The 27,303-nt window shown below is 48.3% G+C and overlaps 1 protein-coding gene across 4 annotated transcripts in view; it reads right to left on the bottom strand.

Moving 5' to 3' along the window:
- The window catches only part of FUBP3 (far upstream element binding protein 3), a 37,414-nt gene extending 18,334 nt beyond the window's left edge, over window positions 1–19,080 (bottom strand). The window contains exons 1-7 of one of the 4 annotated variants that reach the window (XM_061476738.1): window positions 18,910–19,080; window positions 12,349–12,454; window positions 6,277–6,327; window positions 5,757–5,787; window positions 3,787–3,836; window positions 2,127–2,198; window positions 1,333–1,390 (exon numbers count right to left, since the gene is read on the bottom strand). In XM_061476738.1, coding sequence (XP_061332722.1) covers window positions 1,333–1,390; window positions 2,127–2,198; window positions 3,787–3,836; window positions 5,757–5,787; window positions 6,277–6,327; window positions 12,349–12,454; window positions 18,910–18,996 — 455 coding nt within the window. In that variant the 5' untranslated portion in view covers window positions 18,997–19,080. Of the gene's footprint in view, window positions 1–1,332; window positions 1,391–2,126; window positions 2,199–3,786; window positions 3,837–5,756; window positions 5,791–6,276; window positions 6,328–12,348; window positions 12,455–16,892; window positions 17,063–18,138; window positions 18,528–18,909 lie in introns of those variants that run through there. The other 3 variants (XM_061476737.1, XM_061476740.1, XM_061476739.1) reach the window with 3 other exon arrangements.
- Between the last annotated feature and the right edge of the window lie 8,223 nt (window positions 19,081–27,303).

Genomic DNA, 27,303 nt, shown 5'->3' on the forward strand with positions numbered 1-27,303 from the left:
CCATACTATATTCCCTTTTCCTACACGTAGCCCGAAAACACAGTTGAACCAACCAACCTGACATGAGTTTTAGCACAAAAGTAAACTAAATTTTGCCTAATTCCATGCCCTCAACACTTTTTCTGCTTCACAAATTGAGTACTCACTTTTTGAAAGCTTATCTATATTTTATTTAAAGACAAGCCTTGGACATGACTACATTTAACTGCTTATTTCAGAACCAGGAAGTTTTAACTATGCTTCTCCCCCATTTTCCCCCAATTGCATCTCATAAAGCATCCCAGCTTTTTAATATTTTGCTCTTGTTCTGAAAAAGCCTTTGCTATAGGGGGAAAAGCACTTCAATATCACCAAGAATACACTGCGTGCCCTATAATATGAGCTTGCCAATTATATTTATTCTGGCTCACTGCTTGCAGTATTATGGCAGAATAAGGAGATTTAAGTAGCCTTAAATCTCTTAGGAATGGAAGAATGATGAATGTCTTCTCTTTAGAGAGACAGTCTTTGCGCCCATGTATTTTCACTATCAAATGCAACTCAAAGATTTCCAGATGGATTTTAAAAAACCCACCTACCCAAAGGCTGGGGAGAGAAAGAGCAGCTCCATATGTTAAGTGTGTTCCTGTAAGCCTGAGGATCCTGGATCCAGTTCCAGCAGGAGGTCCTCAACTGGTTTGTGAGAGTCTCAAACTCAGCTCCTGGGAAGGGGGAGGGAGGAAACACTGTCCCTAAAGTTTCTATAGGACTAAAGAGTAGAAACCCCTGATGGCTGGCTACGTGTCTCTACCATGCAGGGATCAGAATTCAAGACTTTGGTTCAGCCCTTTGCTTCTTGTTGGCAGCGATGCAGAGGCAAGCACACACCCATGGGCCTCATGCTGCTCTGCAACACCAACATCTCCAGAGTATTCTGGAGTGGCACCAACAGGCTTTGGAGGCCTCATGCAGCCCTTCTTCAGCTGGAAGGATGGTCATCTCAATAGGAGTAGGGAAGCGAAGGGGAAAAGAGAAATGCCCTTCAGCAGCTTAGCTCAGTATCCTGGAAAGCTGCAGTTGGAAAACTGCATCCTAGGTGCCCTAAGAGCAACCTTGCCCTGCGAAAGGGAATTCCATGGGAATTTCTGCAGCGGGTTCAAACTGCAACTGGAAAAAAGCCTTTGAGGTGCACAGTTTAAAGCATCAGACCACGAGGTTCTATGCTCCAGAGACCCTCAAGTTTCTCTAGGCCAGCATTTGCTGGTGTGGCTAACTAAGTAGCACCACTGACAGAGCATAGCATTAGGGAGAAGAGAAAGAAGGAAAAAGGAGAGAAATGAAATCAGAACTCACTCAATGCTCTCTGGTGTCCCGGTGAGTACACAGGGCCTCTCAGGCATCCCACCACTGTCTACAAAGGAAAAAAGAAGGAAACTTTCAATACATGGAATTAAGAAAACAGCAGCAGTTTCAGTAACTACCAAGCACTAATGGAAGCACTGCCCCCTCTCCACACACAGAGCATGCTAATGAATTCTAAGACATGCAAAGGTCAACATATTTTAAATGATTTGCTGGATGTCTGCATTCTTTGAAAGCCTTCCCTACCAATTAAAGGGAGGGGTAAGAACTTAGACCACATTCATCAACATTTCCCAGTGCAGCACTGCAGAAGTCTTTCCCAAAGCAAACAGGCACTAGCACAGAAAGAAATGGAAGGTCCCAGTTTTTCGATGCAAGGCCAGCTGCACTATGAGCTGCTGCCACCCTCCTGAGATGTCTTCTGCCAAGGGCTGGAACTGACCAGACTATCAGAGACAAACTGCAGAGCTGAGCCAAGTGGTCAGCTAGGAGAAAACTCAGCAGTTGCCAATTCCAGGTCTAAGTACAACATGGATTGTCTGTTTGCGCTGTACCCATCTGTTGGCTAAAGACAGCTCCTTAATTGTTTCATTCCCTAAGCCACCTGACAAACCTGTTTTCTATGTTAGTTGGGAGGTCAGTCCCAGGACAGCCCCCCCCTGCATGTTAGCCTAGTATTTATTAGTCGAGAAACATGCCATGAGCATGGCAAGACGCTTGTTCTAATGGACACAACATCCTTCAACATGAAAACCTGTTCACCCACCATACAAAGTGGCTCTTACCTGGAGCAATCTGAATTTTGCAGCCAGACTCTGCCTGAATCCGTGAGATCTGTTCTCCTCCCCTGCCGATTACTGAAACGAGTTCAACAAGCATCAGAACATACCATTTCCCCAAGTAACTGCAGAGCACCTTCCCCCTTTAACTCTGCTGCAGCTAGCTATAAAGGAACAGTTTGACTCCAGGACTGCAGAAGAGGCATCCACAGCATGACCAGATTTATCACAGCAGAAAAACATTAAAATACTGCTGAAAGTTATTCTATTTGCTTGGAAAAAGAAAACGAAGCAAAAAAGCCTGTCTTGCACTGGAATGGAAATACACAGTATGCAAGACATAAGGCAGTAGTTTGAGTGCTGCTAGAAGAGTCATTTAAGTATATCTTGTTCAGCTTGAAAAATAAACCAGTTATTTGGGGTACTAAGAAAAGGCAAAGACTTTTATTTCTTTAAAATTCACCTTTTTCTTCCTCTTTTCAATGCTATCTGGCTGGTCTGCACTCAAACAGAACTGCTATGTACTCAAATGCTCTATCAACTTTAAGTGAAAACAAATACCCGTCTCCCTTAACTCTTGGAGTTGGCACATCATTGCTTCACAGCAAGATACTGAGAAGAGACTATGTGCCAATCACCACTTACATCCTTCCCAGACTGCAAAAAGAGCAAAACTGTCATGTCAAACAGCTATGCCTGGCTCAAGATGCTCCCACAGAAGCTGTGGGTTTGCCACCCTCCTGCATCTGTCTGGCCCTAAACCAAGATTAGACTTAACACAAAGATGATGCACCAACAGCGAAAGCTCCCTTCTCTCAGAGCTACAGCATCCTTCCAATGTTCACCCACATGTGGCACAAGGACCAATAAATCAAGAGGTCTGACAGGCAAAGAGTGAGTGTTTCCTTTGCAGGAATTTGAGTTACAGTTTTATAGTGCCTTTAGAATGGGGACAAACTTCACGCACTAAGGGGTGATTATCATGGCCTGTTATTTTCCTTTTTACTCTCCATATATCAAATTTGAAGATACACACAGATGTAGCAGTGGAAGAATCTATGCAATCGCTGTAGTAACGCATCAGCAGGAGGTGCCATTGAAAGGAAGAGTAATGATCATAAAGAGGAAGAGAGAAATTAGGATCAAGCTTGAGAGAGAACAGCATCAGGAATGCAGATCTAGGAAAAATTCTCATCTGAGCACTGCATGCTGCTTGTGTTTCCCTGCAGCAAATGTAGGAGATTTTCTTAATGAATCAAAATTCTGTTTAATTTCCCTTGATTCAACTCAATTTAACATTTAAATGCTGTTCTCCTCCCTCAACTCTCAGTTTTGCATACTCAACAGAAGTGAAATGTTTCAGTGAGGGGAGATAAATTCACTTTTGACTTGTTTATGTACTACACTAGTGGGAATTTAAAGAAGAGAATCACTAAAACCCTCAGTAACTTGTACCACGGTCTTGTTCTTATTACTGAGACATGAAGCTTTTCCATGCTGTATGCACCTGGATTTTAAACACAGGTCATCTGGTCCCCACGAAGACAGCATCAGACAAGGCCTATCCAAGGCTAATAAACACAAAATCTTGTGACCATGTCAGAATAAACAGCATTCCCGCACAGAAAGCACATCAAGAAACATCAAAAACAACCAAGGTACTTACTAAATCCAACCATTTTATCAGGCACTTTGAACTCTTCTGTTATTACAGCCCTAAAAAAGGAAGGAAAAAATATCAAATAGTCATTACAAAGAACAATTTGGAAGACAACTATGTCCCTGCCACGGAAACCACTGCACAGGCACAGCATTAAAGCTCCTGCACACAAATAAACACCATGTCAAGTCAACATCATTTGTTTTGGAAGGGAAATCTCGTGGTCACCTAATTTCTCCTGTGCTGGACACATCTCCAGTCTACTCTCCACCATCTTCAACAGAGCCAATGGAAGAACCTCTTTATTCTTGCTCCAGACAGGTTTAACACAATAACAGCAAACCGTCTTTAATATTTACCCTAGACCTTCCAAGCTGTAGTCTCTGCCTCTACTCCTGGATATGCTCTTGACAACGGACACTAACCAAAGCCAATCCTGATACGAACGTACCCTCCAGTATTCAGAGATAAGGACCTGTTTGGCCTTATAATTCTTGTTCTTGGAATTTATAACAGCTGTCTTCAATTATGCTTGGAAGCATCACTATCTCAAGACTTCCATATCTATTGTTCTTTGGACATTTTCAGTGTGTCTCTCCAATTTCGTAAGACCTGACCATAGGCAGGTTGGAAGGAATTAAATTTGGGGTTTTTTTGCTTAGCATTTCTATCTTGTAGAAAACACAACACAATGAGTATGGAATTTGCACATATTTAGATATGAACCATATACAATTTGTTCAGCAATCTCCAAAGCAATGAAACACCTGCATAAGCTCAATGCAGGTTTTGTGGTGAGGTGTATTAAAATCTTCCCTTTTGTTTTGCTCCGTATCAGTTAGGGAAGGTATAAAATACACATTAGGCCTCACCAACTGAGTTGCAGATAAAGCACCCTCCACTGTCTTGAGGCTCACTAGCAGTGATGCTAAGCCAACCAGTGCCATCCATACCTGCAAGAGAACACACTCACCTCACTTCACTCACTGCAGAACTCACCTGCTACAGGGAGCTTCAGAATTACTGCTGGTTTACACGCCTGTTTCCTAAATGTCCTATCCTGCACCATTTGTTAGCCACCCTGTGTTGGAGGAGCAGTTGCAGCAGGCAAAGCACCTAACCTACTAGAAACCCAACCACCAAAACCACAAAGGAACCAATTCAGGTGTTTCAGCCTCATCAACTCCCTGCACAAACGTTGCTCCTGGCGGAAGAGAGGTGGCAGGTAGCAGCACACAAGATGACACTGCTCACCCCTTTCTGTGCTGCCCACGCTGTACATCAGCATTAACCTAACCACTACAAATGGAAGGTTCTACAGTCTTCACATACACTGCTTGTCCTTTCTGCTGAGGCCCCCAGTAAGCAGCTGGGGATGATGGAAATGCACTACTATTAGCCCAAAGGCAAATCCAACTTTAGAAGTGCTCTCCTCTTCCTACTCAAAACAAGACAGACAACTCCTTAAGACCAGGATTCAAGAAGAACTAAGAATTTTACTTTTACCTTTGATGCTAAGACATGATAACTCACACTCGCTTCAGTCTCCCCAGACCGTCTCTGACAAAGGAGTCATCCCAGGTCATATTACACCAACAAAACGAAATCCGAATACTATCACCAACAGTAACATCTACCTGCCCGTTTAACACTTCCAACTTCTGTCTAAATGCCAGAGCTGTTCTTCACTCCTTCCTTCTCCCCCCACACCAGGGCAGGAAAAGGGAGAAGAGGGAGAATTTATTCTTCTCAGTCCTGCACATTTACAGGAACCAAATCCAAGTTTCACATCAACTCTTCTTTCATCATCGTAACAAACCACAGTAAAGGCTTAGCAGAAACCCCAGCCTGGAGAAAACCCAAGCTGACAGTTTCTCCACATCCTCAACCTCTGACTTGCTAACACTACTACAGATGGCGGATCAATAAACAATTAGAATTGATCAATAAATAATAAAACATAACCCACTGCTTACCTTTGATGTACCAGGGCCCCTAACTGGTTACCTACTGTGGCAGAGAGAGAAAAAAGGAAAAAAATCAAAGCATTAGCACGGATAAACTAACTTCATCCCTATAGAAAAAGAGTTCTTACCATTTCATCAAAAAAAAGAAAGAAAAGCAAAACAGTAATTTAGGTTCAGTGGCTGAAATGAATGCGTTATGTGGTGCAAAACAGGAGGGGATTTCTTGATCAACACACACCATAACGCAGTGTCCAGCTGAACACAGGATAGGGAATTGATCTGCGTCTCCCCATGCTGAGAGTCATGGGAGAAAATCCTGCCTGCCCAAATCCAAATCCCTGCAAGTAACCTCCCCCCTTCCCAAATTAAGCCCAGAGTAGTAAAAAAAGGAAGAAAAGGGAGGGAGGGGGGAGGGAGAAAAGACGTTTCAAGCAGACTGATGTGCATGAAAAAAAGAACAACCAAAATGAAAGCCGAGCAGACTCAGATTTGTCAAGGCAAAAAAGCATTCAAGACTGCTTGCACGTACTTCTCTCTGCGTCTCTTATCTGTGCTCCATGAAGCCCACTTACACGGAGACCTGTTAAAGGAATACGTCTGTTAAGTAACCTTGTGGCACCCAAACAGTATTTGCTTTTAAACCCACCACATCTTCCTGAACGCACGCATTCCAGACGTATCTGCTGTGTTAGCTGGTGGTCCGTTTATGATTAGCAGTTGTCTCCCCAGCTGACAGCCCTCAACCAGATTCCTGCCCCCCCCACTACCCAGCCTCAACAGATTAGATCTTTCTTCCAAATGTTAATGGGGAAAATATCATTAGACCAGCTCATGCAAAGTGGGAACACACGCCCTGCTGGGCTTCCTACTGGACTTTGCCTGCAGCAAACCAGCTAAAAACCAGACCATTTGGTCCTAACAACCAGTTGAAAGATTATATTGCATGCCTGGAGGGCACAAGCAGCAAACCGAATGAAACCGGCCAACATGTGAGCTGTGATAATAAAGATGCTGTTTCAAACTACCTTGCAGCAACTTACACATTCTTTGACCTGAAATAAATAGGCAATCAGCTGGCAGGGTTAGAAAGCGGATGCATCCCACTTTCTCTAAAACCAGGAGAAAGATGGATAAAGTTTGTAGCCAAACACTTCACTCAAATAAAACAGACAAAGAGAGTCAATACTGTGTTTCTGCTGTGTGTCAATACATTCATAATAGTTCAGGACCAAAATATTGACAGCATATATATTTTATTACTTTCCCCAGCTCAGTGATAAGACAACTGCTGTGTTATTGACTCCATTAGATTTGTCTTTGCATATTCTCACCCTGAATATAAAAAGCCCTAATTTGATAACTATCAATACAGCAGCTGAAAAAGGTGGGTGATGTAATGAGGAATATTTGCTCTAGCTCATAAGATAATACTGCAGAGCTGAGCAAATAAAACCAAATCCAGGATCACACCATCGTGCCTGAAACTGTGCTCTGGGTATGCACAGTAGGTCTGGTGGCTGTGTTTGGGATTGCCCTTGCCACAGACCAGGCCACTCATTATCCCAAGCTGCCAGAAAGAGTGGTCTTAACACGACAAGGCTGTATTTAAATATCCGCTTCACATTTGAGCTCACCAGAACAGCTTTTAGCAGCCTGTTCCACTGCAGCCGCTGCCCACAAATTACGAGACAGACACATATCCTATAATCAACTCCTGAAGTTCACGCAAGGAACGGAAGAGCCTTCATTTTGTAACACAATCCTACACTTGAAAAAGACAACTTCATCGGGGAAACACGGATGAGCGCGAGAAGTTAAATCAGAAAGGGAAATAATGCTTTACATGGACCTAAATGTCTCCAACCCATTCCAAGCACTACGCAAATACGGCGAGCCACTCACCACCCCAAGCAGGTATCAGCCTCACTGTGGGGGTATTACAAATCAGTTAACAACAATTAAGCCACAATAGCTTATGGATGAGATCATTCCTTCCACGTTTCACAGACAACCCCTCCATGAGCTCAGATAGAAGGCAGATGGAGAGAGCTGGGAGTGATTTACGTGAAGTCAGTTGTTATTTCTCCCTGATTTGGGGGAAAAAAGAAACAACTCGTGGTTCTAATAACCTAAAGGTCCATTCCTTCTCCAACATGCCCATTTTGCTCTGAAAACCAGGGACTAATAGAGAGGCAGGGCTGCTCTCTGCAATACCAAAAACTGAGGTACTGGCTCCACTATCTCAATCTTGACGCCAGGGAGGGGGCTGAACTCTGACAAGCCACGCACGTATTTCCCCCTTTTACATCTATTGAGTACAATTTAACCGTAACTGCAGTCATTTTACTGCAAATAAGGAAAAATACTGAATAAAATCAGCACAATTTCCTATTAACGGCACCTGCTGGTTGAAAACTCTTCACTTTTCTTTAGGCTTCTCCTTAACTGAATTCTACCTAACAGACACTCAAAACAAATGAGGATTTTTTTCCACCCCATAAAACAGAGCACTGCCTCCCACTAAATTAATGTGCACAGAGGGAATATACAATCTCATCAAGAATATCTTCATGGCTAGAATAAAATCAGAGCAACACATCTCCTGGAGAGCAGTGGAACAGGGTTCATTTCATACTCTGGAACTAAAATAGGATCACTGTACATTTTAGAAAGGAAGACGTTAGTGACCCTGATTCTTCACCATTAAATATTGCTAGACTTTTCTTTCATTAAATGCTCACAACCTAATATTTTTCACTGCAAATCTTCATAGGCTTTTTTCCTCCTCCTTTAAGCTGCCCCATTTAAGTAACAGTGAACTGTGAAGTTGCAGTTTCAGAGAACACTGCCATTCTGTGTATTACACTAAACCTTTTGCTAAGAGATCTGGACTTTTGCCCTGGTCTTAGTGCTGCTGCAGATGTGTCAAGGAGCATTACCACTAACTTGGAGCAGCAGTAAGACAGAGGTAAGATTCTCTTCTGCCCATCACTATTTTCACTGAAAACACATTGAAGCAAAAGAATAAAGTACAGCAGGATCATACAGGGTTACTACAATCAAGTTTTATTACACCAAAACAGGCCACCTTCATATCTACACCACAAAGGCTGGGGGAAGGCAGAGGGACATGAGGCTTCTCGGAGGTCTCTAACCTTTACTTCCCCAGCCTCAAGGATACCCCAGCCTTCAGCTGCAACACTGCTGCTTAACCCTATGTGCATCGCTGGAAACTTCTGCAAAGCAGTTGAAACCAGGGCAGACAAAAGCCATCATTCTGGTGATCAGTCTCTTTCCAGCAGGCTAGATCCCTGTTTCCTTTGAACAAAAGGAGCCTGTTTCTTTAAGGATTATTTAGCGTTGAATAAACTTATAAAATCATGCTAGCAATTAGAGAGACTCTTTAATTAGAACGGAGGCCAAGGGCAGCCATGGCCATTACAGGAGGGCCGAGATCCATCCTCAGCTGTGGGTCACAAGCAAGATGCCACCAGGTCTCTGTACAGCTCAGACTTACCCCATCTCTAGTGCCCACCTCCATAGAGAAACATTAACCCCTGCAAGTGGCCATGTAAATGCAGACTACGATTTCCTGTGAGCAGTACAAACAAACCTGATCTCCTCCCTGCACTGTAGCTATTTGCAGGATTAAAGTTGTTTCCATAAAGAGGAAATAAAGAAGCCAGGGAAAAAAGAAATGAATCACTCTCGAGCCCCATCTAATACCAAAAGGCAAGGTCACCAGGGCCAGTCCCAGCAGCTCTTTGTTTCAGATGAAGGTTATGTTAAGGGAAGTGCAAAAGGCACCCACATGTTCTGGTTTCCAACACTATGACAAACCTATTTTTCCCGGAAATGCTCTAAAAGCAGCTGGATTTGTTTTGACAGTGCACTGTCACCCTGTCGGAAGACCACTTCCTAAGCTGACATCAATCAGCCATACCAGCAGCTGCTTACAAAAATGGACAGGCAGAATAAGGCTTTCTGGAAAGACAGACAGTTTTCCTGTCACCTTAAATACTTCCTCTGGGCCCCTTTTTTTCAGGATTATTAGGAAGAGAAGCGATTTTCTAACAGCTACAGGGGGATAAGGAAGCAGCGAGACCTGCACTCAGCCGTGAACACACAGTATATGGAGGTAAACAATCAAATGTTTTACCATCAGGTTTGTTTCCAAGCTGTCCAGAGCAGCAGAATGTACCCAAACCCCCGCACCATAAAATTCCTAGAGCATGCATAACAACATAAATAATTGCTTCTTGACAACCATGTCTCCAATCTGTGGTTCACAGACAAGCAGAAAATGGAGGAGTGTGGGCAAGCAACCCCGACACCCTTTGCTTGCAGCTAACAGACAACTAAGAGACCATCCAAATGGGAAGTGCTTTCCTAATTTAAGTGTCCTATTAAAAGCAACTGCCATCTTCCAGATGCTTAAAGTTAAAGCTGCATTATAGACTTTTAATGCCAAGGCAGCAAGAGCAGGTAGTCTAAGGCTAAGTTATGGATCATACCACAGAGAGGAAGAAGCATTTGTGGCTTTCAAGAGGTCCTTTGCCAGGCTGCAGTTCTGGGTATGCAGTCTTAGCAGCACAGGAGGATCACGCTGTGAGGTGGGCAACTCATCACACAACTGTATTTCAGTACAGGACTCACTAATACCTTTAGAAATAAAAGGTAAGATGAGCAAAGCTGAAAGAAGCGATACAACCCTTGCTCCTACCCTGACAGTTCCTGTTTCTTTGTGAAATTCCAGCCCCTGAAAATGTTACTTCCACCATTTCTCTCCTCCTCTAAGATCTTGGACAAAGTTATAAAACCTACAGATGTACATGAACAACCTAAAGGCAAATACAGCACTGGAGCTACTTTAAAAGAGTTATGGACAAGGCTGAGTGCTGAACTAGAGGGTGAGCAAACACCCCTAGGTCTTCACACCGGCAGAATAACCAGAGTGAGGAGTACAGCCGCTCCAGAAGGCGCTCCCAGGAATGACACCTGCTCCATGCAATTGTCTATCACAACACAAGAATCCAGCAGCAACGTGCGTTTGTAGACCACACTGCAACTGTATTGACACTGGTTGTGTCAACACAAACAAGGCCCAGCAAGTAATAGGGCTGCTCACGAGTAAAAGTTTAGGTACAAAGTCTAAGTTGTGCTGTCATTAAGCACTGTGACCATTTCACATGTTAAAAGTTCATCAAAACAACATTTTATCAAGAGGTCAGGTTTCCTAGCTCAGTCTGATGAATCAGTGAAAGAAACGGGCAGGGCTCACGTGACGAATGCCTAGTTCCTAGAAGGCTATCAACACATACCAGTAATACCAGGCCTCTGGCTGCTCACGGACACAGTGATGCTCCAGCCTGAGATACAAGGCACAGGGGCTCCCCCAGATAAACCCATGCTTTCCTAAAACACCAAATCAAAGGAGCTGCAACCTCTTGCTCAACTAGAGCCAACACCAGAGAACAAAGTGGGCTGTAGCATGTGTTCAGAAGTTAGCAAGCCAAAGGCTCCACATGAAAGAAACTTCCCCCCATGCTCCAGCTCGCAGTATGACAAGCAGACACGCAGTATTTTTCAGCCTTTGTATTAAGACAAAACCCAAATTATTTCCAAAACGAAGTGCTAGGCAGTAACTTTGCTTATCTCCCCTGTACTCCTGAACATATCTGTGGGGGAGAGAATCACCCTGCAGGGCTACCTGCGTCAGTAACATACTAGACGAGATAGCAAAAGGAGATGTAGTCACATTTATTTTTAATAACCAACCACAGGAAAAAGTGAGCTCTTCTCATCTGTACAGCAGCAAACAAGACAGTTCAAACACTTCTTGTAAGAGTGCACATCATTAGTCTGTAATAAAGAAAACACCTGCTCTAACACTTTTTGGCTCCCAAAGATAAAAAACTAATAACTTACTTTAACAGTATAACGCTTATTATTAACTCATTACAATTAGCAGGTATGGTACACCAATAAATTCTTCTTTGGCTGTGGCCAATGCTAAATGCTTCAGAGATTGAAGAAATCTCAAAGAATAATTACGAAAAAAAGCAGGCAGTTTCCTTCCAACTGGCATCAATTTACATCAATACATTTGTCCTTAAAATTCATGTGCAAACCCATCAGAACTCTTGTCAGTGACTCAACTACTATGCTGTGGCCACTGCTACACATGGCAAGGAACATGTAGTGCTGCCCCTGTACACCCCCTGTTCTCAGAAAATAGGGGTCACCAGGGAAAAACAGCTTTATTATGTACCTCGGGTACTGTATATACAGGCTCCATCATAGTTCCAGTAAGCACATCCTCCTCCTTCCTCCCTCCCACAACTACCACAGAACAAGATTTTAACTACAGAGTTCATTTGCTAATTCCCAAAGTTCATGAACTACGAAAGAATTGCTTTACATTAATAATACCAATGCCTAGCAGGTCCATGCTATCTAGGTAACACTAAACAGCACAGGGCACCTTGTATAAAACGTATATACACAGGAAGATGCATTGACTTATGTCCTTAAAGCAGACAACTGCCTCCACAGCTGAACTTCAGGGGCTGCATCCACAAGACTAATCACAGCAGCTTACCTCCATCATCCAGGGGCCGTTTCTGCACTCCATAACCGTAGACTGATGGGTCCACAAGTGTTGTGGAATTATTCAAGTGAGGAATATCTCCAATTTTAGCAGCAATCTATAAAAACACAGGGGATAAATCATGATTAGCATACTTGAAGTTTCAGCCATCACAGCTAAACACTCTTTCCTGCAATAAGGCATTTACCCCAATCCAATCTTCTCTCAGCTATTTACTATACAGGTGGCTTTGTAACAGTTCCAAAGCAGCAGTGCTTCATTTGTAAAGTAAACAATTTAATGCTTGCTTTTCATATTTGTTTAATTAGGATCACATTCACTCAGTTCCTCTTTCCTCTTTCCAGGTATTTACTCCCTGGAACATTATATTCAGGTTTGTTCACTTGATGAACAGCTGACAAGTTAAATCTTGCAAAGAGGAGAGTTCTAACTAGCTCACCAGCTTTGTCCTGGTGAAGCTGTCACCACTGTAGCTGTGTAGAAGGACACAAGCCTCCTCCTGCATCCATGCATATCCAGATACACCAAAATGCACATTAGCAGGGGGAGTGAAGGGGGAAGAATGTGAAAATATACAGTACAAGGACAGGGTTGAGAGCTCCTTGTCACAGAGGCTGGATCACCCTGTGTTTACTGAATGAAGAATAAGCCAGTGGGCAAACTACAAGCCCAGAATCAGTTTCAATTTCCTGCAGTGGTGAGTACAGCATAAACAGGACTAATGCTGCCTGTGCCCCTGTTTTCATCCCTTACAGAGGGGTAACTGCTACTCCCTGCCAAGCCAGGATGCAAGGAGGATATTTCCAGGAAAGAGGAGAGAGTCAAGTATCACAGTAAGGGGACTGAGGTAAGCAAACAAACCAGATGAAACACTTAAACATCACTCAACAGAAGTGAAAAGTTAAGCCTGTCTTTAATGACATCTGGGAGATACTTATACAGATGGGTGCTCACAGATTCACCTGCTCTCCAAGCTGATACAAGATCACCCTAGAAAAACACAGGTACATTACTTTGGTGCTGCACCTACGTTAATACCCCCTGCAGGGACAGGGAAGCTGCGGTCTCACAGCACCCCTTGACTACCTAAAGTACTTTAATAAGCATTTGCAGAACAAAGTAGTTACAGAACAAATATAAAGCACTGTGTATGCTACAGCATTTTGCTTCATTTTCCAGCAAAAAGAAAATCAATGGATAGGATCTTTACTAGGAGTCTGATCTCACTCTATTATAAGTGAGATTTCACCAGAGAATAAGCTACAGGAACAGACGAAAGAGCATTTTACACAGATAGGTTTTAAATGAAGACAAGGGCAAATGACAAATATAACTATAGGTGTTTCTAAAATCTGAGTTTTGCTGCAACAGAAAGACATCTACAGTAACTGTGGCTGTTGACACTATCGGCTGCTGCAGTCGAATAAACAACTGCCCAAGATTCAGAACCACAGGGTAGTGAAAAAAGCTATTTGAAATAATCTTGAAAGATTGAGGGCACTGCTGTTAGAAAGAGAATAGAAAACATTCTCTTCAATGCCTTGCACGAAAAGGGCTCCAAGTTCTGAACATTTTCATCTCATAGCCCATTCTGTCCTGTCCTCTTTTAGGAAGTCAACAACTTTGTTGTGTCAGAAATGTCAGGACCTAGAGAACAAAATCTGCCTGCAGGACCAGCACAGTGATCATGTAGTGAAGCTTTAATGACAAGCATCTTGTACATTAACATCTCCAAAAACTAATAAGCCCATAGAAATCTGATTCTAAAAGCATCAACACACTTTGTACACTTCATATTAGGGAGTGTCAGGTGATGCCTTGGTTTTTGTTGAACTGCACCCCTGGTTCCAGCCCTTTGCCTTCCCCTTACATTTGGGATGCAGAGGATTTTAATGAAGGTACAAAGAGCATTGATGTTTCCTGACTACTTCAATGCTGAAAAATAAATTTTAAGACATATTTTATAACAATCTATCAGCAGCTTTCACACAACTTACAAGGATGCTAAAAGAAAGAGTGTCAGGTATAACATACCCTGGCATGTTTTGGAACACTTGATTTTAAGTATGTTTGTTGTTGTGGAAACTGCCAGCTGATAGTTTTGAGCTGAAATCACCCACTACATGTTAAGGGAAAGAAAAAAATAGCCTATGGACAGCAGAAGCTGGCCTACAACAGGCAGCTAGCATGGACTACAAAGGTGTGCATGAACAGATCACTGGCACTGAAGCTGGCTGCTCCCACAGCTTGGCAAACCCCACTCGTGCTTAAGCACACAATTACCACCCCAACACAGAACCCTGCAACTAAAAGGCAAAATAAGAGTCAAAGCAATCCTTATGTTATCAGCTTTTGGGATATATCCCACATACACACTTTATTTAAACTTGCCTTCTTATCTCTACAGCCTCCCAGCTGCCACCGGATTACAGGCACACAACACAGCACCTCACAATAGCAGGGAAAAACACCCTGCAAAATTCAGGAGTTGAGCTTTTAAAGTAGATGTGGCAGTTAAAATGCATTTTAACTTCTTATGTTCAACTTAAAATGGGAGCCTCAGTTTTTACTACAGGTTCAGCAGCGAGATAAGCACAAAAGTTAGGACATAGCAAAAGTAAGCAGACCTAGCTCTTATCTGGCTGAATGACCTTGAGTGATGTACTGCTAGCCACTGCTTTTGTCCTGCTCTATGCCAGTCTTATTCCTCCTCCCTCCCTTTTTTTTCCTAAACCAAATACATCCATAAGCTCTGAAATACACTGGAAAAAAACACATTACTACCTGTTTCTGGACCTTATTTCCCCCAAGTAAGTGTCTCCAACAAACACTTTAAAGGAGACAGCACAAACTGCAACAGGAAATCCAATAAAAACAAAATAGCCCACAAAGTTGCATGAAGAATATATGTTTTCCTACACCTTGCACTTCTGTCCTCCTATACCTTTAACACCCTCTAAGAAAGGTATAATATGAAAACAGCTTTAAATACGAAGCTTCTTTGCTAGGTACAGCAGGACTCAAGCACCATTATCTGCAGTATTCAGCTTTGAAGAGAAAGGGCCTAGCTTCTGAGGAGAATCCCTCCATCCTGTCCTGTCAAAGAACTGCAACGGATAAAATAACCAATTCTAGGTACTGACAGGATACAAAACACCAAGGTGCTGTCACCTGACCCTTCAAACAGTTCCAGTGCTTCTGCTACTCTTTCCATGTGTCAAGCAGAACACTCAGGTTTGTGTGACAGACACTTCACCAAAGCTCTGTGGGAAGGAGCAAAACCATCCACAACCACTGAAGTTTCATGTTGCAGGTGGTTTTCCTAAATACCAGAGGATGAGCTGAACAAGTACACTGCAAGGGATAAAGAAAAGTTAGTCTAAGAGTCCTCCATCCCCATGAAATTAGAAGTTAGACACTCATAACAGAAAAAGATACAGCCTGTTAACTCTGAAGATACTCATCCACTTTCAAGGTACTCAAGCTGGAATGCATCAGACTTGCCAAGCCACGGCCTTTCCTCTTTAGAGCATTCTCAGAAATCTGGATTCAGAATGTACATACAGTGGATTACCAGAACAGCTAATGTAAGAAAAGGGAACCAGTAAGTGCTGCAAACACCTGTGCTGTATGGAAAATGAGACTGCCAAGAAGAACAGGAGAGGGTAAGAAACAAGCAAGATGCTATTTTGTCAGAATAAGTCTCGAGGGCAGTTGGACACAAATCCATTTCTGTCTGAAGCACAGGCAGCTTTGCTTATTTTCAGACCCCATTTCTCAAACGGGAGCAAATATTCTCTTTCTCTGTGCCCCCCACCCCAAAATGCCACAGAAGAAAAGCCACCCTGCCCAGGAGCAGTCAGACAGACCAGTCACCATTGGTGATCCATAAACTAATCCCCTCACTTGATGTACGGTGCAGAAGACACAGGACAGACCACCTCAAAGTCCCAGCATTCACTTGAATAAGTAACTTTTCATACATCTCAAGTACTGAAGAGTCCACAAGAAACCCAAGCAAGTCCAGCACAAACACTGCAAGCTATGTCCAAATAATTTCTTTCAAAGCTATTCCAAATTTCTTACTCTTATTGTCATCTCGTACCCCAGTGACTTTGAGGAAAGCAGTTACTTTCCTTTGATCAGAAAAGTCTTCCCTGGCCTGAATTATTTAGTTATTAGTAACTAAGCCAGATTTTAGTGTTAGGGCTCTCGTGAGAACTGAAGTTAGTCAATTTGATGACTCGTCTTAAGTGTAATATTAAACTTTGAAAGAGTTTGAACGTCAACCCCGGGATGCCACACCAACACACGACGCAAGAGCTACAACTGAATCTTTTTCCTCTGCTCCTTCGTCCCCTTAAAGCAAAAGTAATACTCAGAAAGGGCCATGGCACTGGCCTGGAACAGTACTAAAGCCGACACCTATGCACCAGATCAGTGTCGTTCAGGCAAATACAGCATTAAACACACACAGTGAAAGCTTTGCCATCGCCTCCAGAGAAGTGTTAGGTCAAACTGCCTTGACATCCCACCTGACTGTCAGCCAGCAAGTTCCATCACAGATTGCTTGGGTGATGAGGTAAATATCCATCCTCTGAGCAATTAAGACCATCTTCATTCACATTTGCAAACAAGTCACTAGTGACGATTCAGTCCTGCCATTCCTTGCAGTAGAAGACTACCAACAACGTCTCTATAGAACCAGATTAAACCAAGTCCTTTTGCAGAGGGGGGGGAAATATTTTAGTGCCTGCCAACAATTCTTTTCATCCCACAAACATCAATGGAAAAAAGTCACGTTCAACAGACAGCATACAACTCGCTGCACAAAAATGTAGGCCCCTGTGCTCCCACGAACACATGTAGAGCACACACACCTCCCAACACGCTTGTTTCCAAGGGGAAAAGACAGCAGACAGGTTGCTACACTGCAGTGCCTGGCTTCAAGATGTTCAGACTAACTCAAGTTCAGACTAACTTCAAGTTCAGACTAACGGAAAACTGACCCATTCTCACAAGTACTGATTAACTTCAGAACAGCAAAGTTGAAGTAAGTGAGCATAGCTAGGTTACAGAATTGTTTAATATTCCATCTCCTTTACATGAGGGTTTAGGGGGCTCTCAGAGTCACCCCACAAACATGACAACTGCAACCACTCAATGCTGATTCAGATCAGTTGCAACTTAGCAGAAAATCATTTTTTTCTACATAAACAGGTTATTCAAAGATTATCCAGCTGCTAGCAGGCATAATATTATCACATACTCAAGGAGATGTTTTTGCAATGAGAGGCCTTCGGTACCAGACAACCAGGTTGAGACAAATACAGCTGCAACACCGCTCAATTTAACTGCATCAAGTAGATAATGCTGGACTAACAGCAAAGCTTTCAGACATCACATAGCACCAAGGCCACAGCGCTCTGTAAGCACTGAAGAAAGTGATGCACAATGTCTTCCAAGAGACAGCTAACACACAACCTGCCTACTGCAGGATCTATGCTGAGAAAGATATGGACAACCAAAGAGCAGAGCAGCTCGTGGTCTCCTCTGTCCCCAGGGTGTTTTGTCTCGAACAGCAAGCGCCTCAGTACAGGTTCCTGAAGGCCACACAGAACACAGACTTGCTGCCACACCAATTCACCAGTGAGCCATGAGTGATGGTGAACCGCTTAAGTTCCATCCGAGCGGTCGCTTGAAAGGCCCAGTTTAGTTTCTTTGGAAGCTTCCCCATGACATGAGAGAAGCAAGTCTGGGCAACAAGGAGATTTCTCCCACCTGGCCTTTAATACTGGAAGGAATAAAGTCAGGTCTTCAAGCACCAGCTGGGCTGCGGTCCTGGTATTCAGCTGTCTTACATTTCACTGCAGTTATTAAGCATGAATAAAGTGCAACCTGTTCAGAGATGGAATAAACACCAGTGACAGACACGGCACAAGAGATGCAACGAACAGTCACAAAATCTGTGCTGTGAGCAGCAGCTTCTTGTTTCTGGAACCACTTTCCATCTGCTGAGGAGCACAAACTCTGGGAATGTCTTGCACTGACAACGAGGGTGCCAACTTCTGCAGGTCCGGGAACTTTTGCTTCTCAGCACCGCGTAAACTCAGAGATTCCTTTGGGAAATGCTTCACTCCCACTGTCTCTCCCTCGCAGGACGGAACGCAAACCTCCCCCTCTGCCAGGGTTTCTATCGATGAGCCGAACTCGCACTTAAAGCCTCATTACCATCGTTATCCCCCACCCACCCACTGCAAAGCGCAAGGCGACAGCCCCACAGGCGACAGCTCCCGCCGGCTGCACCCGCAACGCTCCCCCGTGTCACCCGCGCTGCAGGGCCCTGTCACAGAGCCCCTCCGCCGCCGCCGCCTCCCCCCTCCCCGGAGCTCTTTCCCCGCTGCCCGCAATTCACAGCCCCCGAGCTCCCGAGCGGGGCCTGCAGGCGAAGGGGCAGCGGTGTCGCGGCCCAGCCCCTCACAGCGGCCCCGCCTCGGCCTAGCGGCGCCCCGCGGGCTCCTCCCGCCCCCGGCCCGCCCGCACCGCTCCTACCTGCCGGACCCGGTGCAGCGCGTCCACGAACCCCTCCGGCTTGATCCCCACGGGCGCTGCGCTCTGCCCCTGCGCCAGCTCCGCCATGGCCCGCGCCCACCCGCCGCCGCGCCGCCCCGGGGACCCGCACCCGGAAAGGGAAAGAGCCCCCCACTTCCGCCGGAAGTGGCACGGAGAGGCGGGGCCGGGAGGCGGCGGGGGGCGGGCCGCGGAGCGGGGCACCGGCAGCTCACGTGCTGGAGGGGAGGGGCCTGGCGGAGACACCGCCTCCCGCCGGCGCCGGGAGAGCGCGGGGACTGAACGGGAACGGGCAGGGACGCGGACACGGGCAGGGACAGGGACAGGGACAGGGACAGGGACAGGGGCACGGACACGGGCATGGACATGGGCACAGGCACGGACACGGACAGGGACACGGACACAGGGACACGGGCAGGGACACGGGCACGGACACGGACACAGGGACACGGGCAGGGACACGGGCACGGACACGGACACGGACACAGGGACACGGGCAGGGACACGGACAGGGACACGGGCATGGACACGGGCACGGACAGGGACACGGACACAGGGACACGGGCACGGACACGGGCATGGACATGGGCATGGACACGGGCACAGGCACGGACACGGACAGGGACACGGGCATGGACACGGGCATGGGCATGGACACGGACACGGACAGGGACAGGGGCACGGGCATGGGCACGGGCACGGACAGGGACAGGGACACGGGCATGGACACGGGCACGGGCATGGACACGGGCACAGGCACGGACACGGACAGGGACAGGGGCACGGGCATGGGCACGGGCACGGACAGGGACAGGGACACGGGCATGGACACAGGCACGGGCATGGACACGGGCACAGGCACGGACACGGACACGGACAGGGACAGGGACACGGGCATGGACACGGGCATGGGCACAGACAGGGACATGGGCACGGACACGGTCACTGCCCTCCCGCTCCCAGCATGGTCCATCCCTCCGGCCCGTCCCGCACTGTCCTGCTTGTGACATCCCATTCTCATCCCATGGCACAGCTTCCAGCCCGTGCCGTGTGTCCCCACCTCTGGCACCCCGTGCCAGCCCGTGCCAGCCCTTCCATCCCTGCTGTAGCGTGGCTGCAGATGCGGCCGCACCGTTTCACACCTTCCATGGAGACACCTCATTCTGCAGTGCCCGTTTCCAGCCCACTCCGGTGTTCGGGGACCATGGTTTTGGCTCATGGTGAATGGACCCTGCCATGGTGCTTGTGACACTGCATGAAGCTCCTGGAGAGCTGAAGCCCCCAGGGGTGCCCAGCACCCCCAGTGCCAGAGCCCCCAGGTCCAATACAGCCACGATGCTCCCAGCACAGTGGAGCAGAAGGCTCTGGGATGACGCAAGGACCAGTTAGTCAGGGAGTAATGCAAAGAACATGCAGAGCTTCTCCCCTGAGCAAGGTGCTGCTGTAGGGCCCCTGTACAGCCCTTTTGGTCTCATAGATCTGTGCAATGTGGGGGTTTTTGGGATGTCCCATGAGTGCTGCCACCCAACCTGCCGCTCGGGCACAGATCCCATTGTTGGGGGTACACACTGGCTGCAGGTTCATGTTTCCTTCAGGATATGAGAGCAATGCCAGGCTGTGGGGTGGTGGCATGGCTTATGGCACAGAGGCGACAAGGGGCAGTGATGGGAACCCCGGTCTGGTGATTCCCCTGCAATCCAGACCCACTGAGGGCCTTGAACTAACCCCCCCCATTGCAGAGCAGCTGCATGAGAGATGCAGTCTTCCAGACTGGAGCCCGCATCCAGCTCCGCCATGGCTGGATTTGCCTGGAATAGCCCAACCTTCGTTGATCCCAGACCCCTTTTCCCAAAGCCACCAAGTATTTTATGCCCCAAGCTGTGTCGGCCCCATCTCAGCTGTTTCTTGCTCTTTCCAGTTTTATGCATCTCATTCCCACCCACATGAGTAGGCAGGAATTGCTGAGGCCCATGAAATTATCTGGTGGCTTTCCAAGAGCAGGGAAGACGCTTCTTCCCTGGGATGCACAGTCTGCTGCTGCTCACCTACATTACACCAGTGGGCTTGCTGATCTCTTCCTTTCGGGATCATTTTCTTAAGCAAAATGCCCGTTTATTTTAGGAGAAAGGAGCAGAGCCCATGGGGGAAGGATTTTAAGATCAGCATCACTGCAGCCACCCATCATCTTCCAGCCATGGTGGAGGCACCTTCCCCAGCCATACCCAGGGCTTTGCTTCTTCCTCTCTTGAAAACAGCCCAAAGACTTTGCTGGATGCAGGGATTTTCCCCTCCTAACCCTGGCTCAGCACCAGCCACCTCTTTCTCCATGCAGGTCCTGGGAGGGGGGGGGGGGGGATCCCCCCAACAACCCCATTCAGCTCTTGGCTTTGAGCAAGATTCACCCTGTGACCCTGCAGTTGATGCCAACCTCAAGGTGGCTACAAAGGGAGGTGCCCAAATCTAAACCCTAAAGCCCCCAGTGCTGGGATGCCGGCTGGGAGAAGCAGTAGCATCCACTGCCAGCACCGCACCTGGGACTGGGAGAGCCAAGTTTTGGCAGCATCAAGCCCTAATAAGGGATGAAGGAACTTCCTTGGTGCTGAAGACCAGGGCTGATGGACCAGGCTGCCAAGAGGGTGACAGCAACCCCAAGCACTGAACAGGCAGGGATGGCTGGGAGGGAGCCTGGAGCGAAGAAGACATCAGGCAGCAATGGAAAAGAGGGAAATTACAGGCCTTAAACACTTCCAGAAACAAATTTCTGATGTAAATCTTCCTTTTTGAAGGAGAAAAAAAAGCCAGGAGTGATTCTATGCCTCCATCCCCCGCATCCCCCCCTCCGGAGATGCACACACCTTCACACACATGCTGAAATTAGTTGTGACAGCTGAAATTCTGCCCTCGTCGGACGCCGTTTGACAGGGTACTTAAAAAAGGAGGGGCCAAAAAAAACCCATCACAAAATAGGAGAGGGAAAAGAAAAAGGAAAGTGGTTTGGTGTCGCCTGGGGAAGGCGGAGGGGGGTGATGGGGTGGGGGGGTTTCGAGTGATCCAAGGCGCATAATTCAGGCTTCTTGGATTGCAAAAGCTCCTCTTACCTAAAGGGCCTGCTGCCTTTATTTTTATCCAAATGGCTCAATTACTGCAAAGCCCCACAGAGAAAATTATGGATGTTTGCCTCTATTTTTCTCCCCTTGTCTCGACAACTGGAGATATTTTGTTTTCCTTCTTTCCATCTCTCTTTTTTTTTTTTCCCTGTTTTGTTTTTGGTTTGGTTTTTATTCCCTTTCGGTGGCGATGGGTGCGGGGGCTGGAAGGTGGCCAGGAACCAGGGTGAGGGATGGATGGGGAGATACGGGGGATCTGAGGTGAGGGATGCGGCGCTGGCATGCGATGACCCTGCCAGCATCACGCGACCTGGTCCCCTCTCCATCTCCCTTATGCCACCTTTGGCTCCTTGTGTCCCCCTTATCCCTTCATCCCCCATCCTCATCCCTCCAGCCCTTTCTCCCTCTCCTCTCCCCCACCTCCCTCCTCTCCTCCCCATCACCCCCTCCCTGTGCCTCTCAAAGCCACCATAATAGCAGCTTGTTTGGCACTTCACTTGGTCTCAATGAGAAAATTTCCCCCCTCTCCCTCTTTTTGCCTTCGTTATTTCCAAACCCTGCAATAGCTCCTTTGCTCAGGGCTGCGGGAAGTGCCCATTTCTCAACATTTTTCTTTGGCTTATGTTTGTCATCCTCTGAATTACCGCACCGGGGAGTCCAGTCAGCCCGACACCGGGCCCTGCTGTTCACGCCTCTCCTGCTCCTTGAGATCATGTAGGGAGAAATTAGTTATTTATTTCGAGCACCACTGCAATGCACTTCCCCTGCAGAAGTGTTTGTTTTGATCCCTCCCTGGAAAAGGAGGCTCCGTGGGGAAAACCAGCGTGGTGGCAACACCGGGTCCGGCGGGAGATGGGGTGAGCATAGGGCAAGGTGTGGGCAGCCCTTGGGGCTCCTGGGAGAGGTGTGAGTGTGGAGACCATCATTGAGCACATGAGGGGGGTCCCCGTCATGCTGAGGTGCTTCCCTGAGGCTCCTCCTGGAGCAGACGCTGTCTGCAGCTCCTGAGAGTTTCCCGATGCTGTTGTTCCATTAGGAAACCTGGATGCCATGGTGAGATGGATCCCAAAACCACATGGTGCTGGGGGAGCATCTCACCCCAAGCTGGCCACGATGGCACAAGGGATACAGCCCAATAGGCTCTGCCTAGTGCTGAAGGACTGAACAGATTTGGAAATAAGAGGAAGAAACCCTTCTCCAGCACAGCCCATGGTCACTGGACATGGTCCCCAACCCTGGTCACCGGCCAGGGGTCCTACCCATCCTGTTACTCTTTGCAGAGCAACATCAGCCCTGCATGGGCATCCAGGCTTTTAGGCAAGGGCAGAACAGACCAGGAATCATTCACCACCTCAGAGATGTGAGATGGAAGGATGCTGCCCACCCTTGGAGATCGTATCCCACCTCCCCTTCTCCCTGTGCCAAGGTCAGGAGTCACTGGTTTCATTGCTGAGCCCACCGGTCCCATTGCAGAGCAGGCTGGCTCCTCAGCCATCACAGCAGTCAGGATGCTGCCAACACTCATGAGCCCTTCTCCTTGCATGGGCTGCAGCAGCACCGGCCACACAGGCTGCCAGGGAAGGGGCACGGGGAGCTGCAGCTTTAAGGAAAGAAGAGGAGCAGCGGGAGGAAGAAAACGCACAATTGGCCCAGTGGGCAGACCTGCTATTTAAGTGCCGTTGAGAAGAGAGCGGGAGGAATTACAGGAGAAATGATAGTGCCCTGACAGCTGCCATTTCCCACCGCCAGGCTCCCCTAATGGAGTCCTAATGTAGTGGTGGGCTCTTTGCTGACAGCCCAGCCCGAGACAGGGCTCGTCTTTGTGCTGGTGACAGATGGGACAGTCCCACAACAAACCTGTAATCCTCTGATTTCTGCCACTGGCGCAGCTTAACCCCTTATTCCCCTGGCCCCCAGGTATGTGGGGTCCAACCTGCCCCTGGGGTCCCACATCCAGATGTGATGAGTGCAGCAGCAAAGAAAGCGCTTGGGAAGAGGAAGCAGCTCCCTCCAGCTCCCTCTGCATCACTGCATGGGGCAGCGTGAGAGAGGCTCATGCTGGTCACCAAACAGAGCCAAAACAGGTCCCTGTGGGGAAAGCAGAATGTGGGACCCTGCTCTGGTTGGGCTCCCCGTGTTGCTCTGCCTGTGTGACATTTAAGCAGGCAGGTGAGTGCAGGCAGGTGAGTGCAGGCAGGTGAGTGCAGGCAGGTGAGTGCAGGCAGATGCGCTCTGCAGCAGGGTGCTCAATGGGAGGGCTCTGGGCTGCCTGCCCAGCACAGCACCCACCAGCAGCCTCTTGCCACCACTGGCTGCTGGCTTTGGCACTGAACCTCCTCGCCTGCCTCCCAGTTACCCCCAAATGGGGAGGAATTGAGCAGGTTTAAGCTAAAAGGTATGACAATACCCCCCGAGAGCAGGCTGCCTCGGCTACATGCAGCTCCGGTCCTGATCCCTCGGGGTGGCAGCAGGAAAAGCTGCTGGAGTTTTCCGGCAGAAAAATAAATGCATCCACTCTACACACTTTGTGTGTTGGGAAAAGGACGGGTGTGCTTAGGGATCCTCTGCGCCACAGGGATGCTCTCACCCCTGGGATGCATAAGGGGGAGACTAACCACCTGCTGATCCCTTCTCTTCTGTCCCAAAGGGCACAAAAGATCCCTCAAAAGGGATTTTTGGATGCTTCTCTGTTAGGCAAATGTCCAAGCCCCTCTGTCTCCTTCCCAGCATGGAGCATCTCTCTCACCCTATCTGCCCTCCAATGCACATCTGGGTCTCTATCCCCTCTGGTGAATCCCACCGGCATCCTTCCAAGCTGCAAGGAGCTTTCTCCTCAGCATTCAGACACAGGGACATCACCCAGGATCACAGGCACTGAGCCTGGAGGGGTCCCAGCATCCTTCTCATCTCTCCCCGAGCTCCCATCCCACTGGCATCATACCTACCTGCTTTCCTGCCTGCACAGGGGTTAGCAGGTAGGACACAGAGCTCCAGCAGGGTCCATCTGCTTGCTGCATCCTGAGCTGAGCCCCACTCCTGCCTCTGCAACCACCCTCCCCAGCTCACCTGGACCTACCCGAGGCCACGAGGAATAGCAACATCCCCATCCCGCACCCCTGCCTGACCAAACCCTGGGGAGCAGCTGAGACGCTAAGGCCAATCCCAGTGGATACTGAGGGTCCCCATCACCCTCTGCTCAACAGACCCTCCTCGGCAGGAAAGCGCAATGCAGGTCCCCGGCACAATTAGCCAACAAGTGGCTGTTTTGTGAGGGATTGTTGCTGATGTGTTTTGAGTGGCTTTCTGAGTGGAAAATGTGAGGCGCTGGAGAGGCCGGCAGACAAAGACAGGGATGCATTAGGTTTTATTGGCCTGCTCCGTGCACATCTGACATCACTGCATGGAGCAAGTTCTGCCCGGCTTGGGGGAAAACGAGAAATAAAGCAAGAAAAAGGGGCTGAGGGTACCGGGGCGGGGGGAGCGCGAGTGATTCAGGAAGGCGAGTGGGGGCTTAATAGCAGGAGACACTGGAGCAAACTGTGTCAACCAGATGGGACCCGGGTGCTGCGGGAGGAGAGGGGAATTAGCCAACCCGTGCTTTGTTCCAGCAGAAAGCGCGGTCCTCTCCCCCCAGGAGCTGCCTCCATGTGATATAATACAGCCCCTTTCAGCCGCTAAGCTGGCCAAGGACAAAAGTCACTGATAAATAGCGAGAGGGCGAGGCTGAAAGCAAAAGGCAGAGATGCCAAGAGCCCCTGCTTTCTCCTCACGCTGCCCGTGCTGCTGTGCATCTGCCCTGGCTGATGGTACCTGTGGCCCGGTGGTGCTGGGGGTGATGCTGTGGGATAGGGCTGGGGACAGGAGGGGTTCCGAGGACGTGGTGCCTTCAGCAGGGTGGTTGCAGTCCGTGTTTTCTCTGCCTTGATTCCCTTTGCCAAGCCATAAGAGCAAAGACACCCCCATGCCTTGGGCATCCCCAGTGCGCACCAGGAAGGGCTGGAGGCTGCCATCCTGGACGTGTGCCCCCAGCAGCCTACTGCTTGGCCTTATTAAGCCGACGTGCATCCTTTACCTTCACTTCCAGGCTCCTGTAGAAACACCCTCAGCATCAAATAAGACTGTTAAAACATCCCTCACCCAACCCCACGTGCCATAAGGAGACCTCAACAAGTGCTCTCCCTGCAGCTGCCTACATCCCTCTATTCATATAGAGCCCGGTGAACAACCTGCATCCCTACTCACCCCACCTCCCTGCCCATGGTAGCCCCATGCCTGCAGGGACGGGTGCTCAAGGGCTGAAGCCACACCTGCTCCTCAGGTTTTAGACCATTTGCACCCCAGAACAGAGCTCAAGACCTGCAAACTGGAAGGAGGAGACCCCGAACATCCCCAGTCTGAGCCGTCATCCTCATTGAGGTCTTCCTCCTGACCAAGCACTTAAACCAGCCATGGATCTGTGCTAAACAAGCAGGACCCCCGTCCTCTCCACCCTCCCTGGAAGGGTCATCCATGCTCTTGCAGTAATATTGATCCAGATAAACCAGGAGACACATTAGGTGCCCCTGGGGTCAGGAGATCAGCGGCTCAGCTGGCCGCCCGCTGCCCCGTGCCCATAGGGCCTGGCTATGCAGGACCAGGATGGGCAAAGGGGAGCACTGAGGGCCTTGGGAAGCCCCTTACGCCACCAAGGGGGCTGGGGCCAAAGTGCTTTTTAGCCAAGGGGAGGTAAAACAAATCGATGAGGGGCCGCTGTGACACAGTGACCCTGGTGCTGAGCCCTGCCTTTAAAGTGTGACAGTAAATCTGGGCAGGGGGCTCAGAGGCAGATGGCTGGAGGGTGGAAGTGAGACCAGGCACTTGGTGGTGGGATGAGAGAAGGGCAAAAGCTTCCAAACCGAGAGGAGTCCAGCAGAGGAAGGGAGAGGAGGTGGGAGAGGACAGCTCGGATGCTGGGTGATGCCTCTGCTGGGATGCTCCCTGTAGCCGAGAGCCAAGCATCACTCTGAGGGGTTCCTCCTGCTGCTGCATGCAGCCTGATCCAGCCGGGAGGGCTGAAGGATGCTGGAGCAGAGGCACCCTGAGCTCTCTCCAAACCCATTTCCATCCCCTCTAAACAGAGGTCTCATTTTCCAGCCTTCAGCTCCTGGCTCCCACCTCCCATCTCTCAACCCCCACCAAAGCCAGAGGGGAGGGCAGGAAGGCACAAACGGCTGCAGATCCGGTTACCTGCAGCCAACAAAACCTACCTGTGCCCCTCTCCACGGGGATG

The sequence above is a fragment of the Pezoporus flaviventris genome, unplaced genomic scaffold (assembly GCF_033815535.1).
Source record: "Pezoporus flaviventris isolate CSIRO_AGI_PZ_B2104156 unplaced genomic scaffold, CSIRO_AGI_Pfla_v1 ptg000097l, whole genome shotgun sequence".
Classification (NCBI taxonomy): Eukaryota; Metazoa; Chordata; class Aves; order Psittaciformes; family Psittacidae; genus Pezoporus; species Pezoporus flaviventris.